At 35.1% G+C, this 18357-nt stretch overlaps 2 protein-coding genes across 2 annotated transcripts; both read left to right on the top strand.

The window, feature by feature from the left end:
- The first annotated feature begins 336 nt into the window (after positions 1 to 336).
- On the top strand, positions 337 to 7745 carry LOC135837491 (uncharacterized). The gene is made up of 2 exons (XM_065352786.1): positions 337 to 675; positions 3937 to 7745. Exon 2 carries the CDS (start codon positions 4095 to 4097, stop codon positions 7344 to 7346), a length of 3252 nt encoding a protein of 1083 aa, XP_065208858.1. The 5' UTR covers positions 337 to 675; positions 3937 to 4094; the 3' UTR covers positions 7347 to 7745.
- Positions 7746 to 8705: 960 nt separating this feature from the next.
- On the top strand, positions 8706 to 18279 carry LOC135837493 (uncharacterized). Its single transcript, XM_065352788.1, has 2 exons — positions 8706 to 8948; positions 12705 to 18279. Exon 2 carries the CDS (start codon positions 12792 to 12794, stop codon positions 18030 to 18032), a length of 5241 nt encoding a protein of 1746 aa, XP_065208860.1. The 5' UTR covers positions 8706 to 8948; positions 12705 to 12791; the 3' UTR covers positions 18033 to 18279.
- The last annotated feature ends 78 nt before the right edge of the window (positions 18280 to 18357 follow it).

Raw genomic sequence — 18357 nt, 5'->3', positions numbered from 1 at the left:
ATGGGTGGAGAATGGATCACGTAATCCGCCCTTAGAGAATAATTATATTAATTAATTGCTAGGCAGTTGGACCGTCCCTGTACCTCACATACTTTCACGGGTAAATTTATCGCACAATTTATTTTCTCGCGAGTTGATTTTAGCTTCCATAAATTGCGTATGAATTTAATTGTAAACGAAAGCAAGCCATTTTCTTGGCACCTATCAGCATTACACGCGAATATTCGGCGTGCCATGTGTTCTTTTATCATTTAACTATCATCACCCATCATGCACTTTTGACCTCGGGGAATTTTTCGATTAGAATTAAAAAACGCTCTGGTGTTTTTCTGCTCAATATTTTTACACACATTATCGCCCACCCAAATGAAAACGACGAGTGTTTATTATTGTCGTCTTTTTTTCAGATGCGTTGCTTAAAATGTACCTAACATGAATATGAAACGCTAATTTTGAAATATCGTAGCCGAAAAAAATCGTTCGCAGTTAAAGTTCGCGCTCAGTGGAAAGTTTTTCGGGTGCATTTTTTTCCCCCAGGACCAACGTTATTTTTTCGAGAATTCACTTGTGCAGAATGTGCACGTATGCAAAATCCAATCAGTAAAATTACACAAACAGCTTCTGGACGAGAGGAAAAATAGCGCAAACAATACTTGGCGAGGTGTTCGCATTCAGGTACGAAATTTCACTTACTTTATTGTATTGCTTAACATGAAAAAAGCAGCATTTATTTTTTTTCTATTGAAAAGATTTTCATGAAATGTAACATTTCACTTCCATCGTAATTCTCGATAAAAACCACTAACCATTACTAGGTAAGTGTATAAAATTAAAAAAATTTGCAACAAAAAAAAGTTTTTCATCATTTTTTTTCGAAGACGAACCGTTATATAAACAGATGAATGTGCTTCAAAGTTGAGAAGCATTCATGAAACTTTTCAGCTTCAAGGCCAAACAGGAGAGTTTTGTCCAAAATGATCGAGAAAGGTGCGGTAATCGGAGTACTTTGAAAACTCAAGCACATTCAGCGTAGTTTTTCTCAAATTCGAATTTTATTAGTGGAAAAGTTCAAAAAATCAACATTTGAAAATCATTGCATGACGAATTCAACAATTTTTCCCCAAGTTTTGAAAAGTCAGCGATTTTCAAACAGGCCTTCCTCACTTCTGCCCCTCCTTAAAAAACAACCATGCCAATATAACTCTATTTTTACAATAATATCAACATTACGAGCGGGAAAAAAAGTCGAAAGATTCTTACCAAATTTTGTGAACCCCTTTATTCATTTTCAGTTCAAAGTCACTCACAAGAGAACCTCGCAACTCGTCACCACCGATTTGGCTGAACTTTGACTTACTGAAAGTTCATGCCATCCACACCTCAGAAACAAATTTTTAGTACCTAGCCGAAGTTAATTTTTCCAATTTTGGAAAAATTTTTGAAAATGACTGAAATAGCCATTTACTGACAAAGTTCTCATAAAAATGGTAAACCACGAGATAAATACCTGTTTGGTTTGAATACTATAAAGTCAACCTCCCATATTAGTCCGGCATATGACAATAGGAGTAGTTGCACCCCACCGCCAATCCTCCGGGACAACTTTTTTCTTAAAGGGGACATCCTAGGGAACATTTTAAAGCAAACTTGCCAAAAAAAAAGTTGGCCTTACTTACAAAATGGCGGCCATTTTGATTGACAGGTCAGCCGAAATCGCAGATTTTGCGTTTTAACATAGGACTTGCACGAACTTTTTCAAACATTACAAAGATAGATCGAAAGATCATGCAAAAATTTATCACCTGTCAAAATTTCAAGTGCTAAATTGGGTTTTTCGATTTTTAGTGAATTTTTGAAAATCGAATTTAGGCCAAAAATGAGGGAAAAAATCAAAATTTTACCAAATTGACCAAGAAAGCTGAAATTTGGGATATACCCTATTTTCGTCATGCCAAATCAATTGGAAATGGTTTCAACCCGTTTTGAGCAGTTCTGGAGCCTCCAGCAGATTTTTGAAACTCGAAATTCCCAAAAAATTCCATCAAATTGGAGTTGTATAGCTGAAATTTATTCTAAAAACTAATTTCAATACGCTACGAAGTACTGCAGGTGAATTTCAAGTCGTTTTGGATCCTCCAGCGACTTTTTGAAAATTCCTGAAGCCTCCAGCAGATTATTGAAACTTTGAATTTTCACAAAATTTCATGAAATGGAGATGGAAAGCTGAAATTTACTCTACACTCCAATTTTAACATCCTCTGAAGACGACTTCAGGTGGGTTCAAGTCATTTTAGGGCCTCCAGCGACTTTTTTGAAAATTAGTGGAGCCTCCAGTAGATTTTTGAAACTTGAAATTTCTCCAACTTTAATTTATCAAATGGAGTTGGCAAGCTGAAATTTACTTCGCAGACTACATGGTGGTTTCAAATGGTTTTGAAGCTTCCAGCTACTTTTAGGACATTTCAATTTTCCAAAATAACGTCATACAACCTTTCAAAAAGTTGCTGGAGGCGCCAAAACGACTTGAAATTCACCAGCAGTCAACTTCATAGCGTATTGAAATTAGTTTGCAGAATGAATTTCGACTCTCCATCTTAGTTTGATGAAATTTTGGGGAAATTTCAAGTTTCAAAAATCTACTGGAGGCTCCAGTAATTTTCAAAAAAGTCGCTGGAGGCCCTAAAATGACTTGAACCCACCTGAAGTCGTCTTCAGAGGGTGTTAAAATTGGAGTTTAGAGTAAATTTCAGCTTTCCATCTCCAGTTCATGAAATTTTGTGAAAATTCAAAGTTTCAAAAATCTGCTGGAGGCTTCAGGAATTTTCAAAAAGTTGCTGGAGGATCCAAAACGACTTGAGATTCACGTGCAGTACTTCGTAGCGTATTGAAATTAGTTTTTAGAATAAATTTCAGCTTTACACCTCCAATTTGATGGAATTTTGTGGGAATTTCGAGTTTCAAAAATCTGCTGGAGGCTCCAGAACTGCTCAAAACGGATTGAAACCATTTCCAATTGATTTGGCATGTCGAAAATAGGGTATATCCCAAATTTCAGCTTTCTTGGTCAATTTGGTAAAATTTTGATTTTTTCCCTCATTTTTGGCCTAAATTCGATTTTCAAAAATTCACTAAAAATCGAAAAACGCACTTTAGCACTAGAAATTTTGACAGGTGATAAATTTTTGCATGATCTTTCGATCTATCTTTGTAATGTTTGAAAAAGTTCGTGCAAGTCCTATGTTAAAACGCAAAATCTGCGATTTCGGCTGACCTGTCAATCAAAATGGCCGCCATTTTGTGAGTAAGGCCAACTTTTTTTTGGGAAAGTTTGCTTTAAAATGTTCTCTAGGATGTCTCCTTTAAGAAAAAAGTTGTCCCGGAGGATCAGCGGGGAGGGGGGGTGCAATTACTCCTATTGTCATATGCCGGACTATAAAAATTGCGATAGTTTTCGAGACGATCTAGAGCCTCCAACAGAAAATTATTTTTTTCCAGCACACTGGAATCGCTCCAGAAAACGCTGTAGGTAATCAATTTCGGCAGCTCAAAATTTGGTTCTGAGTTGCTGGTGAGATGAACTTTCAGTGATCCTACGAGTAATTTCAATCAAATCGACTTGTTTTTAAAAAATCGCAATTAATTTTGGAATCTTAAAACTACTTTTTAAAACTGGGCCATTTTCTACAGAGCAGGTTGAATAGAATTAAGTAGAAGCTAAAGCAAAATAACCACGATATTTTCAAAAAATCCCTCTCTGCGAGGACCCACGTCTCTTCTAAGGACACATCCGGAGCATAAATCCTCACTAAAAACTTTCAACTCGAAATGAAGGTTTCCACTGAATTTGGTACAGATTTTCCGACTTTTTTTCGCAATTCATTCTAATCCACATGGTCTTTTTTCGAAATTTCTAGACACATATTTACATTTTTACAGGTCCACGAATCAACCTCTCAGAAATCTACATCAATCGCAATCAACAATAGCTGTAGGTGCATCAACAACTTCAGTGACCTGAAATATACGATCAGTAATAGTTTCAAAATCAATCGCCAGTCTTCGATAATAACGAGACGCTTCGCAAAACGATAATAATGCATGAAGATCCACATCCCCATTCTGTAAATACGCCGCCGCCAGTTGGTAATGTAACGAATGAAGACATCAAGAAAGTTTTCGATCTTTTAGCTGAAGGAGAGGCCAGACTGAACGGTACACCCAGCGTGGAGAATGTGACCTTATTGATGGGTAATACAGGGTCTGGGAAAAGTACACTAACACAAAGAATCGCAGGTTACGATACTAACCTAGTTTCAGTCAAAGAAGGCCTTGATTTCACCATTAGTAAACTTAACAACCAAACAAAAAACTCTTACATGACATCTGCAACAATATTTCCAGAATTGGTGCACGACAACAGCACAGGCGCCTGGTATTACGACTTTCCCGGATTTTTAGATACCCGAGGAATGGCTCACGATGTAACCACCTCTTATTTCATTAACAAAGTCATAGACAATGCGAAACGTGTTAAAATACTTGTTGTAGTTAATTACACTTCGTTAACCAGGTCTGGAACGAGAGACGACTTTACAAACCTTTTGAAACATGTAACTAAATTCGTTAAAAACTTTGAACAACTTAAAGATGGTATTTGTCTGATTGTAACCAAGGTTCCATTTCCCGAATTTAAAGACAGTAAAATTATCCAAAATTTAGTTGAATCGATTAAAGCAGTTAAAGAAGGGCTAAAAACAAAAGCAAACACTTCTGATGAAATCAAACTCATAGATGTGCTACTCTTGCAGCAGGAAGGTGTCTACTCAAAAATAGGCATTTCTAGGACTCCAAACCAAGCAGGGATTTTAAGTGAGATACCTCTACTGAAAGAGAACAAGCGAAATCTCACTGCTATCATAGACAAACTCAGTTTCGTTGAAAAGACCAGCTCTGATTTTGGTTATTTTGTACCCGAGCAATCTCTGTACGATGTCAGTAAGCTGATAAAGGAAATTAATGAGAAAATATTAGAATACGTTGAAAAAAGTGGCAAAAAACTGCAGGAGAACATTATGAGCCAAGAAAGTCAAATTTATGACCTTTCGCAGTTGATCAATGCGACAAGCTCATTTCATAATAAATTAATTGATTTGAGAGATACTGGGAATTTAGAATTGGAAACCAAAGACTGTGTGGAACAACTGGTGAACGAAATTACCTCCAAGAAAATGGAACCAGACAAGCCGAGTTTACTACCCGCTGTGGAGTATGCTCAATATGCTTCGTTCTTGCATATGGCAAGTGATCATGTCCTTAGAGATTCATTTGTGTGCACTGAAGGATTGAAAAATGTCATCGAATACTCCAACAGGTCAAAAAATTGGTATAAATTCTTGCAACAGCTGTACAATAGGTTGTTGGAAAGTCATAGTCTCTGTACTGCTTTAGCTAACCACATACATGAAGCAAATGCAAGTTCTGCATCACTTCTACAACTCTTGAAAGACTGTTTTCCAAATTACAACTACGAGTTGAACGATATTGCAAACATCACACTTGATGAACCAAAACTAAATACCCTGCGCAGAATTCTGTACATGGCATTGAAAAACGATTTGCATCATTTGTGTGAAGCCAACAAGCTGACAGTGAAAGGGAATCACATTAAACTCAGCGATGTAGTCAAACGCCTGAAGAATTGCACAACTTTGCCCCACATCATTGAGATCTTTGCGCTGAAAAAATTATTTATAGACACAGATCTGAACATGATTGGTGACGAGGTACAACTCTTCATCATAGCACCAATTTGGGAAAGCTGGGGTGCTCGAAAAATAACTCTAGATGGTTTGCCAGGAAACCCACATAATTCATCAAAAGCTACCAATGGAACAGATCCCGATGGAAATGGATTCAATGGTGAACCTGGATTACCTGGAAAATCCGGAGGACACTTTGTAGGCATATGGGAGACTTTCATCAATCTCCCAGATCTCAGCATCTCTGTTAATGGTGGTCAAGGTGGACCTGGCCAAGATGGAGGTGATGCAGCAAGTGGAAAGAACGGAGATGATGCATACGATGATATTATTGAAACCAGGGGGACATGTTCAGTGGAATATAATCCACCACCTTGCGCTTGTAACGCCACATCAAGCAACCACACCATAATTCTAGATGTATACAAAGATGGCAACATAACAGAAAGTGGGCGCATTTACATTCTTGCAGGGAAAGAAGGACATATTGGAGGAAAAGGTGGAGATGGAGGCACAGGTGGAGTTGATGGTTATCCTGGTGAGGCTACATTCATTTCACTTTTGCCACACAATACCACAAAAATACATGTAGAGATGAAAACAGGACTCAAGGGATTGGATGGAAGAGGTGGTCAAGGTGGGAGTGGAGGGAAATTTGGTAATGATCTCGAAATATGGTCACCGTGTCAGCAACTCCCTCGTAAATACAACCTGACTGACAACTACAAACAAGCATCAGTAGGTAAAAATGGTGTAAATGGTGGGAATTCTAAGCCTGTAAAATTTCCGCAAAACAAAGAATTATATTCAAAGTCGCATGTAATCAACCATTACAATGAGTACGTAAGGGAAAATCTAAATCATAGCATACAGGAGTCTCATTTGAGAGAATTTTTGAAAAAGCTCGAAAGCAATCAACATATTTCTAAACCACGTATTAAACGCCAAGGTCCATTAACAATCAAACGCATGCGTCAAAAAGATGGTTTTATGAAGAGCTCTGCAAACATGATTAAATCTCCAATTAATACAGCCATTCGATTCATTGGTGGAATCTTGGGCACTTGGAAGTCAATCTACTTGCCATACTCATACTCAAATTGTAATTCAATCAAGGAAGGTGTTCAATCTTGGTTTAGAGGATTGACCCCATTCAACGTTCACACAACTAAGGACTTTGATCATCATTTTGAAAGTGCTTCTACATTCAATGCCTATGAATCACTGACCTTGATTGACTTTTTCGTCCGATGGGTTACAAAGGTTAGACCCTATGATAATACATTCAATGGATCAGTGAATTCTGCCGAAGTTACAGCTTCTGTACTCAATATTGTTGCAGAAATTGAAACTCTACTGAGAGATCTATCCATTCAGTACAATTTTCCAACAGAATCTTTGGAATTTGATCCAATTGTTCTAATGTCTGCACTGGAAAAAGAGGTGATCAATGGTAATGAAGTGAAATTGGCAGAAATAATGTCCCAAACTATATTGGATATTTTCAATAATCCAGATGATACCGAGTTTAGTAATCATGTAGCACACAAAATCAACGCAGTATTAGGTATTGAGAAGGGAAAGTGATTCATTTCACTACTACCAGGAGCGAGTTGCAAAATTGAATGGGCATTCTATGTTTCCTGCAGGTTTATGACCATAAAACAATTTAAAAATCATTATTCAGCACATTATATGCACTTATGCATCAAAGTACCATTACTGTTACTCTCTTGAGAAAAAATGCACAATTTATTCAGTTATTAATGAAACACTGTACCTAAATACCTAATAAGTGAAATCTGCGAGTCGTCAGATAGTAGATACCTACTCGTATAATTGGTAATCACTCAGTCAAATATTCAGTTCTAGACGAATTTCTATTGATGGGTACTTTTTCAAAAAGTGTTATGGTAAATACTCGATTATTTCAATTATTTTCATGCGTAATCCAATTGTTTATAAACAATAAAATTTATCAATCTTGATTGTAAATTTATTGCAAAGTTTCAAAAATATTTTTTATGTCCAGTACAATGGAAAAAACTTGATACCTACATACATATAATCAAAAGGTTTCCTACAACAGCAACTCATTGACCGATACTGCTTCTTTAATTTAAAGAAACTCAGTCACTTGATACTCATCAAGTTGAAGTGCGGTGTAAGTATGTATTCTGCATGAGTAGAATGCCATTAGCAAGAACAAACTTTGATGGATTTTGGCAAAGAAAAGAATCTTTCAATTTGAACCTTTCGAGGTGTTAAAAAAAAGGCAGATCAATTCGGAGGGGGTCGACTTTAACGTATCAACCAATTTTCAGATTTTTATACATTATACGAATACATAGGCTACTTCTGCCATTTTCTACAATAGGTAGGTAACACAGTAAGTAACAGCATTCCAAATTTCGAATAATTCATCCAGATCCAAAAATAAACTTCCAAATTAGCGACGTTTTACATTAAATTGTGTCAGTTCAAGTAATTTCCAAGTAATCATGTATGTATTTCTCTTAGTGAAAATTTAGAATATCTATTTATCATTGACTTGAAAAAAATGCTTTCTAACGGGAGACAATTTATCGCAGTATTTTTATTTACAAAGAATTTAGAACGCCATAGCTTGATGGCATCGCGACTATAAATTTTTCCCCTTGTATCTTAATGTACAGTACACATCTTGGCTTCCATTATTCATAGTGTTATTCATACGCAAGCGAGTAAATTTTCTAGCATCGTTGAGAGACGCCCGAATATTCGGCGCACTATCAACTCTTCTTTTCACTTGACCCTGCACTTTAGAATTATTATATGTACATACATAGGGAACTATACGCGAGTAAAAATAAACAGCGTGATGTTTCTGTCTCACACTTTCGTACAAAATCCGCACCAGATGTAAATTCCTCATCATCTAATATACCTAAAAACGAATAGATGTTGAAAGATGTATCTTCAGTGATATTATTTTGTTCACGCGTGACGGAACATTCTACGCGATATTTTACACTCGAAGTCATTATCACTTTTGCGTTTGTTTGTATATGTTTTAAAGTTTCTAAAACCAGTTACTTTCATTGGAATAAATAATCAAATTAGACTTGTTGGAAGTTCCATTCGATGGATGTATTCATACGATCTGAAAACACCTTGGCAAACTGAATTTTCGACCGACATATTCTTCAGGTATGAAGTTTTGATAATGATACAAAAACATAAGTGAAAAAATCGGTTTATCTAACAAAAAATCATAAAAATACTCGAACATGTTTCTATTTTGATAGATTTGTTCTTTTCTAAAAAATTATGTTCGATTTTATTTAGGTAAAACATTTCAAAGCTCCTCTCTTCGATACATTTTCAAAAAGTTCTTCAAAGTGTTGTTTCATTTATTTATTTATTCAACCCCCATTATCAATCAGTAAATGCTATTTTTCGGCTCCTTCAGGCAATTTTTCACCAAACAAAGGACCAAAAACGGACCTTCAAAATTACCGATCTCTAATATGAACGATATGGTGCAATTGGTGGATGAACCGACATCATTTTGAAGACCAATGGGAATGTTTTTTTTTTTTTTTTGAAAATAAGGTTATTCAAAAAAACTGTCTAAAAATGAAACATTTTCAAAAAAAATTTGTACAGATATCAATTTTTCATTTTTTTGAATTTTTTTCGATATTCAAAGGGGAATCGTGTGGGAAACAATACCGTTTAGACCACTTAAAGAGATTCTGTCCGTTGAAAAATTTATTTAAAAAATTTAAAAATGTCTACAGACATCGATTTTTTATTTTTTTTTATTTTCCCAAATTTGGAAGGCTTCATACGAGAGAGCCAACATCATTCAAGTGTTCAACAAAGGTTTTTTTCATTTTGAAAAGTGGATTATTTAGAACAATTGAAGCATACGTTTCAAAAACTGCACTAAGTCCATTTTCAAAGATTCTGAGGTTGCAAGGCCATCTAGCATAAAGTTGCGGCCCAAAATGGCTGATTTTTTGATATGTTGTGCCCAAGGGTCTTGGCTACAACATATCAAAAAATCAGCCAATTTAGGCCATTTCTACGTTTCCAAATTGTACTTACTAAGTAAGTACCATGAATTTCTTATTAATATTTTTTTGGACTTAGTACCTACGTTTTGGAAACGTATGCTTCAATTCCAATGTGATAATAAAATATTTTCAAACTACAGTGAAACCGCGATAAGTGCAAACTCAAGGGACCGGAAAAATTAGTGCACTTATTGAGTTTTTCACTTAAAAGGGTTTGCACTAAGCAAGGTTATTTTTTTGCAATTTGCACTTCTCAAGGTGAATAAATTACACAACAAGTACCTCCTTCTTTTGACTCTATTTTGATGATTTTTAATTTGATTTTAAGTTACCTACATCCATTTTATGCCAACTTTACTCTTTTTTTAATTTTGCACAATTTTTTTTGGACATTTTACTATTTTAGTGTAAATATTGGAGGATTTTTGGAATATTTTCTACATTTTTTACTGTATTTTTCAAATTTTTACTTTAGTTTGAATGATTTTCACTAAAAATTCGCCTAATTCATTGCACTTATCGAGGTACTGTTGCAGTTATGGAGGTGAATTTACATGGTAAATCGACTGTAGGGACTGGGGATTAATTTTGATTGCACTTAACGTGAATTTTCACTTATTGAGGTTGCACTTATCGCGGTTCCACTGTAATTCCCTAATTCTGATTTATCACTATTTTTTTCAACCTTGAAGGGCTCCTTATTAGGTATTTTTTAAAAAGGGGATCATTTTTTCTTTTAAAAATTCTGGAATGGAAACAATGAATTTTTGATAACAACTGAAAGGTGGTAGCGGCTACTTGCGCCACTTTTTTTTGCAGATAGAAGAAAAATAAAAAAATAAAATGGAAAATCATTTTCTCACCTGAGGTAGCAACGTTGGGAGTGGGAGGTGGAAAATTACAACTTTGCAAAATAAGGTGCACCCTATCCGACAGATTTGGTAATCAACTCAGGGTAGCTTCATCAAAAATGGAAAACATCGCCATGACTTTTCCACTTTTTCATAATTTTCTCTATTTTTTTTTTTTTTTTTTTACATTACAGACGTGAGAATTTTTGTATGGAAATCATTAAAATAGGGACTCAAAAAACACTTTCTGAAAAAAGAACACGGATTATTAGGGACCAAAATTGAAAATAAAGACAAACTCATTATAAAAAAATACCAGTTCTGATACCTTCCCCTTTCACTATTCGCTTTTGATGATAAACATTCAAACATCAAAAAATCATTACAAGGAGCTCTCCCTCCTTTCTACTTTCCACAATTGACCAAGTGACCTTAATTATGATAAAATACCTACCTAGGTATTTAAAGTTTCCCTTTCTTAGCGAGAAGCCAGTCAAAAATTTAAAAACACACAAGGGGTGAAAATCGCCTAAGCTCCTGTCCTCGGATTTTGAAGCTATCAAATGGGAAATTGATCCATACAATCTAAAACTCGGTGCTGAAATTTTTAGCTCCCCACCCTTACCTCCAACTCCTCCAGAGAAGCGCAAAATTTCAATTTCTATAGGGAATTTTCAGGTTTAGCAGTTTCAAGCGATTCATTCCGAATTTTGGAGAGGTATCACCAATAGTCATATCGTGTCATATCTATGGAAATTTTTGGAAATTTTTTCAAATATTCTACACAAAATGCTCATTTTTTGTTATTTCAGCGAGCTTATTCCATTTGTAAAATCAAATCAAACCAAAATAGAAGTCAGGCTCTCGCTCATTTTTTTCACAATGATTTTCTTCTATTTAGTATTTTTGGCGTAAATAACGTTTATTCATCAATTTAGACTTGTTTTCAGTCAACGACACATATACGAGTACTACATAGGTACCTACGATAAAATTATATTTGGCTCAGACTATGATAATACCTACACATAAACAAACAATTACAAGGCGTGCGTGTAAATTGACAGTCAGCGTAAAATTTCGTTAATTAATTAAAAGTAATAGCTTAAGATGTGAAGTAGCCATTAGCAGCTCTTTAACAATGTTGCAGTCAACTAAACATTCAATTAACTGAAATGACATTCGTGAGAAGAATTTCAATTATTAATTTGGATGCTTTCCAACCAAGCACATGCATCTGCTTACTGGCAAGTTCACAACAAATTACGAACTTATTTATATGGAGATGGACTTAATTTTCGTGGTAATACAAAAAATCTCGTAAACTGTCGTTGGTAATGTTTTAAATAACATAAGACATCAATTATCAACTTTTTTTTGAGATGAAGCGCCTTAAACTCCTTTGAAGAACCACCCCCCCTCTTTGCTTCAATTTTAATAAAGATCCAAAATATCGCACACCTGATTTTCAAAACAATTTCATGAAAGTTGCATGGTTCATTTTCAGACCACGTCAAATTGAAATTCTCGAAGAAAATTCAAAATTTTCTGGAGGCTCCAGAACGTCTCAAAAAAGGTAGTTTTGCAATCACAGAGTTGAAATAAACCAAGTATTTCAACTGAGTATAAAATTGGCCACGATTTCAGCTCTTTCGAGTTTTTTGAATTTCTAACTAAATTTTCAAAAATAAAAAAATGAACCTTGGTTTTTAAATTTTAATTCGAAAATTTCAAAGTGCATCTTGAAGTTGTTGTCGTGGTCAAAAAATATTCTAAAAAATTCAGGGTCATCAGTCACTCAATATCCTCAAGTAGGTAAAGATCTTCATCTTCATACCAAGTTTCAAGTCAATTAGTTCATCGATGAAAATGTCAACCGTTTGAAGGTCCACCCCCTCCCCATCTTGTACACAAATTGAATGACCAAAATATTTACCTACTGTTTGAAAAAACCTTAATAAGACATTCGTGATCTGCTGCTGTTGTCAGTTTTTTTTTTTACCAACAGTTTTATTCTGTTTATATTTTTACAGGTCTTTCAAAGGACTTCAAGGACATCAACTTTTGCTGAACCGAACTCCAATAGTCTGTGAGCATTCAGAGTCAATCATCAATTCAAGATGTACGAATATCAAGAGTCTTTGAATATACCTCCAGCATCCGGTACACCGAATGAAGATATCAAAAAAGTTTTCGATCTTCTCGCACAAGGGGAGGCTAAAATGAGTACACAACCCAAACTCGAGAATGTAACATTAATAATGGGAAATACAGGGGCAGGAAAAAGTACATTAACGCAGAGACTTTCCGGAAATGATAACGCACTGATGTCAATCAAAGACGATCTCGATTACACCATTAACAAACTTGACGGCACAGCAACCAACACCTCCTTTGCTACATCTACAACAACATTTCCAGAACTAGTGCTAGACAAGAATGACACAAGTATCGCGTATTACGACTTTCCAGGATACATGGACACCAGAGGAACGCCTAATAAACTCACATCATCTTATTTCATGAAAAAAGCTGTAGACAAAGTAAAACGCATCAAGATACTCATTCTGATAAATCATTTTTCGTTAACCAACAACAACCCAACGGAAGACTTCATAAACCTTTTCAAACATACCACCAATTTCATCAAAAATATTGATAAATATAAAGATGCTATTGCTTTGGTTGTAACAAAAGTTCGGTATCCTGGAATTGCAGACAGCATAATCATTCAAAAAATAGCTGCATCCATCGAAAAATACAAGAAAGTGTTGGAAAAACGAGCAGGCTATGCCAATGAAATAAAACTTATCGACCTGTTGTTACAGCAAGTAGGAGGCACGTTCCCAAAAATACAAATCTCCAGGTCACCCAATCAAGAAGGGCTCCTAAGCAATATCCCTTTACTTCAAGAAAATAAAAAACAAATCAAAGCAATGATTGAGAACCTTAATTTTGTAGAAAAAGTGGGATCCGATTTTGGTTACTTTGTACCAAACGACTCATTACACGATGTTGGTAAAGTAATCCGTGAAATAAACCAGAGAATATCAACGAGTATTGAAAAAAGTGGCAAAGAAATGCAGAAATATTTCATCAATCAAGAAGATCAGATTTATGATCTATCTAAGCTGAGTAGTGAGACGAGCTTAGTTCACAGTAAATTAGTCTACTTGAAGAAAGTAGCAAAATTACAAATAGAATCCAGGAACTGTTTGCAAGAACTTCTGAGTTATGCTGCCTCCATGGATAGCAAACCAATTCAACAGGATTTGCTCACCGCCATGCAATATGCTCAATATTCTTCTTTCTTGCAGACTTTAAGCAATTACCCAACAACAGGCACTGGCGATTCATTCACATGTGCTGAAGGATTGAACAAAATCATCCAGTACACCGATAGGTCAAAAAAATGGTATAAATTTTTGATAGAGCTACACAACAGATTGCACACATATGAAATACAGAAAGATATCAGCAATGGGTTGTGCACTGAACTTGCTAATGCAGTAGCAGTAGCTCATACAAAAGCAATAAACAATACCATCCCACTTCTTGGTCCTCTAAAGAAATGCTTCCCAAAATACGACTATGAATTGAATGAAATTGCAAAAATAACACTAGATGAACCAAAATTGAACACTTTGCGCAGAATTTTGGACACCGCACTAAAATATAATTTGTACCATTTGTGTGATTCTAATAAGCTCACAATGAAAGGCAACACTGTTAAACTCAGTGATATTTTCAAATGCAACCGTGAACCAATACCCAATAACATAGAAATTTTTGCATTGAACAAAGTATTCATTGATACCGATCTAAATATGACCAGTAATGAAGCAAAACTTCGCATTATAGCACCAACTTGGGAAAATTTGGGAATTCGTAAAATCACACTAGCAGATGGACATAGTTCACCAAAAGCCCAACGTGTCATCATTTTGAAAGAAAATTCCACGGATGGTGAAACTAAGCCACCTGGAACATCCCCAGAAAATTTCTTAGGCATTGGTGAAACTTCAACCGATCTTCAAGAGCTCACTATCACAGTCAATTATGGTCAAAGCAACCCTAAAACACAAGTTGCCCCAGATAAAGATTCATTCCCAAATTCATATGCAATAAACAATTACAAAATGTACGCTAGGGAAAACCTGTTTCACAATTTACAGGAATCTCATCTAACAAAATTTCTCAACCATCTTGAAAAAAATGAACTTGTTCAACGTTATTTTTATGACACCAAAGGCTTTCTGCATGACTTCAAGAATTTAGAAAGCCAATATCATCAAATGATTAGTTCAGGTTCAAGAAATGTATTGGATCTTTATCAGTCACTATTGAACAGAGTTGAATCATTTGCTTCTCATAATGCAGACAATCTTCATGCCAGCGATAGTAATGTGCTACATTACCTAAGTATGGCTATTCTGAGTAGAATTAGTAGCATCAAATATGACTTGGAAAATTATCAAGTGGTGGATATCAACGGGTATTTCCCTTTAGTAGAGAGCCATATAGAAGAGTACAAAAAACAGCTGAAAGAGATTCAAATAAATACATTGAAAGAACAATATGTGAACACAATAAATGCACAAATATCTGAAGCTCGTTATCTAGTTGAGCAATCAATTTTTCCACAAATTGATGAAATTCGTCAGCAAATAGACAATCAGATGAATCTACTCATTCAGGACATAGAGGAACAAAGAAAACAAGCAGTAATTGAGAAGACCGAGTTGATAAAAAAACAAACTGAACTCGCACAGCAAATGCCATTGAGAAGTTTACTCAAGTTGTTGAATACAGCCAGTTCATGTCTCCTATTTCTCGGTCCTTGGGCCGTAGCAGGAGCACAACTAGTCACTAGCTACGCTCAAAGTTTCATGGAACCTGATGAAACAGCAAAAACTGCCTTTGCCCAAGTCACAACTACCCATGAGCGTGAACAACAATCACTCAGAGAAGTTTTGGAATCAAATGAAATAGAAAGTGCATCCAGTAGTGTATCAGATCAAAATGATGCAAAGTTCAGGGAAATCTCTAATGAAGTTAGTTCATTAAACAGTACACTCCATCAGTCCATTGTACAAGAGGATGCCTACAATGCAATCAAAAAAAATATCAAGGAGAAATTGACGGAATATCACGACGACCTACTCGCCCAAAAAGCTGAACTAGAAAAACAAACAAATTATGAATCAGAATCCAAACACATTGAAACTATACAAGAAATAGATTCAAAAATCAACTGGGCTAATGTTATGCAAACAACTTTTGGTGTATTAGAAGGTGTTGCTGATTACATTAAGGATAGGGCACAGCAAAAGCATAAAAAAATGATTACAGCAATAGGGGACAGAATACAACTTGTGCAGAGCAAAATTAACCGCATGCAAGATTATGAACATGATTTAAAGGCAATTTTCATTCCCAAGATTGGTAACACCCAAGGAAATTTGCTAACAATGGTGCAAAATTCAACCAATGAATCTCACGCTGGTCTTGACTTTAGAAGATGGAAAATGCAACATTTTTTGAATAATTTCCAGCAGGAAATGAAGAATATAGTTGAAATATCATCCAACCCTGCCATCAAGAGGAAAATTACACTATGTATAGATGATTTAACTAGTGGAATGATGACAACTCTTCAAATATTTGACCGTATACAAGATTATAAAGATAAACAAAAATTTGCCAACTATATTGCAGATCTTAAATCAGCAGCAACGATGACCAATTATGGAGAATATAAGCAAGATATAGATGAATTGGAGCTGATAATCAAATCAAATTTGGTGCTACAAGAATATGAAAAAGCTCTGGGTACATTCAAGCAATACATTTTCCCAACTGCCAACATGTACATGGATCAGTTCAATGTATCATCATTTCTCAGACCAACCAACTTGACTGATGTTATCAACAAAGCTGGGAAAGAGATACATGTCTTAAGAGATGCTTTGACAAAAAAACTCACTACAGTGACCAACCGTAATGATTATATATTCTCAGACATAAGATATAATCTGATAAATGTAGATCAAAAGCCATTTTTCACATGGAAATATGACACACATAAAGAAGAGATACATAAATTACTGCAGGGGCATGAAATTACCATGAAGTCTGACGTTACCCAAGGAATTGTGAAAAATGCTGTCAAGTTTAAAGAAATAGGGATCAGGTTCAAGTTAGCCAATGAGACAATGCAAACTTACTTAGATAAAGAAACGATGAATTTCTTGATAAAATTAACACATTCTGGTGACTCCTACTACAGATGCAACAATAGATACTATGTCTTAAACCATAACGTCATCAGTCTGCAACACACCGTGAATACTGATCCTCAGAATTATCCTCACTATGGTCACGATGATGAAACATCAAAGCGTCTAAAAGTAAATGAACCTTTGTTTAGCCCATATGCTACTTGGAGGATGCAATTAATAAGCAGGTCTCATGACATGCATGAAATTCTATCAAAAAATAGCTCCATATTTGACCCATTCAAACAATTTTTCAACCAACCGATAGATCTTGTGCTAGAAGGATATGGAGGACATATGAGCTATCCAGCTAAAGTCTGTAATGATGATTTAGAAAATTATTATACTCTGGTTGAATCAATATCTGAACCATTGCACTACAATGAGCATCAACGCCTCTCTAAACGGCATGTAAGACGTGGCGTTGTTACTAATCCTGATGAACCAATTAAAAGCTCTGCAAACATCATCAAATCTCCAATAAACACTGCAATCCGCTTCATAGGTGACATTTTGGGTACTTGGAGATCAATCTACTTGCCAAATACAATTAATTACTATTCAATCAAGGAAGGTGTTCAGTCTTGGTTTGGAGAACTGACACCATTCAATGTTCACACAACCAAGGACTTTGATAATCATTTTGGTAGTGCTGCCACATTCAATGCATATGAATCATTAACATTGATTGACTTTTTTGTTCGATGGGTTACAAAGGTGAAACCATATGACAATACAATCGATGGATCAGTAAATTCTAGCGAAGTTACAGCTTCTGTGCTCAATATTATAACCGAATTGGAAAAGTTGCTGAATGATCTATCCATTGAGTACAATTTACCAACTGAATCTTTGGAATTTGATCCAATTGTTCTAATGGCTGCACTAGAAAAAGAAGTGATCAATGGTAATTGTGAGAAGTTGGCAGAAATTATACTCCAAACTGTAATGGGGAGTTTGCATAATCCACACAATGCTGAATTTTGCAATGATGTAGCAAAAAAAATCACTGATGTATTTGGGAAGGAAAAAGATCAAAAGTCGATTTTGTTTACATCAGTTGCTATTTGCAAAAATGAATAAGACTCTCATTCACTCTCCACAAAATTTGTTTTCTCCAACGTTTGACTCACTTTCACATTCTTTTTTATTTGCACTAAATTCACAATTTTAATCAGAAAAAATCAGAAGATTTTTTTATTTATACACTTTGATTCAACTTGTAATTTTTAAGAAATACATAGGTAATTACCTACCTATTATTCATTACCTATTCTTATTTTTATACATGATCAAGCAAATTTCAATAAAGTAAATATTATCATACCTACTTCTTCAATGTACTCACTTTTTAAAAAATGCAAATTGATATCAAAAATAATTTTAACAAGAGAAGCAAGGCATAACA

The sequence above is a fragment of the Planococcus citri genome, chromosome 2, assembly GCF_950023065.1.
Source record: "Planococcus citri chromosome 2, ihPlaCitr1.1, whole genome shotgun sequence".
NCBI classification, from domain to species: Eukaryota; Metazoa; Arthropoda; class Insecta; order Hemiptera; family Pseudococcidae; genus Planococcus; species Planococcus citri.
This window is presented reverse-complemented; position numbering and strand designations above follow the sequence as displayed.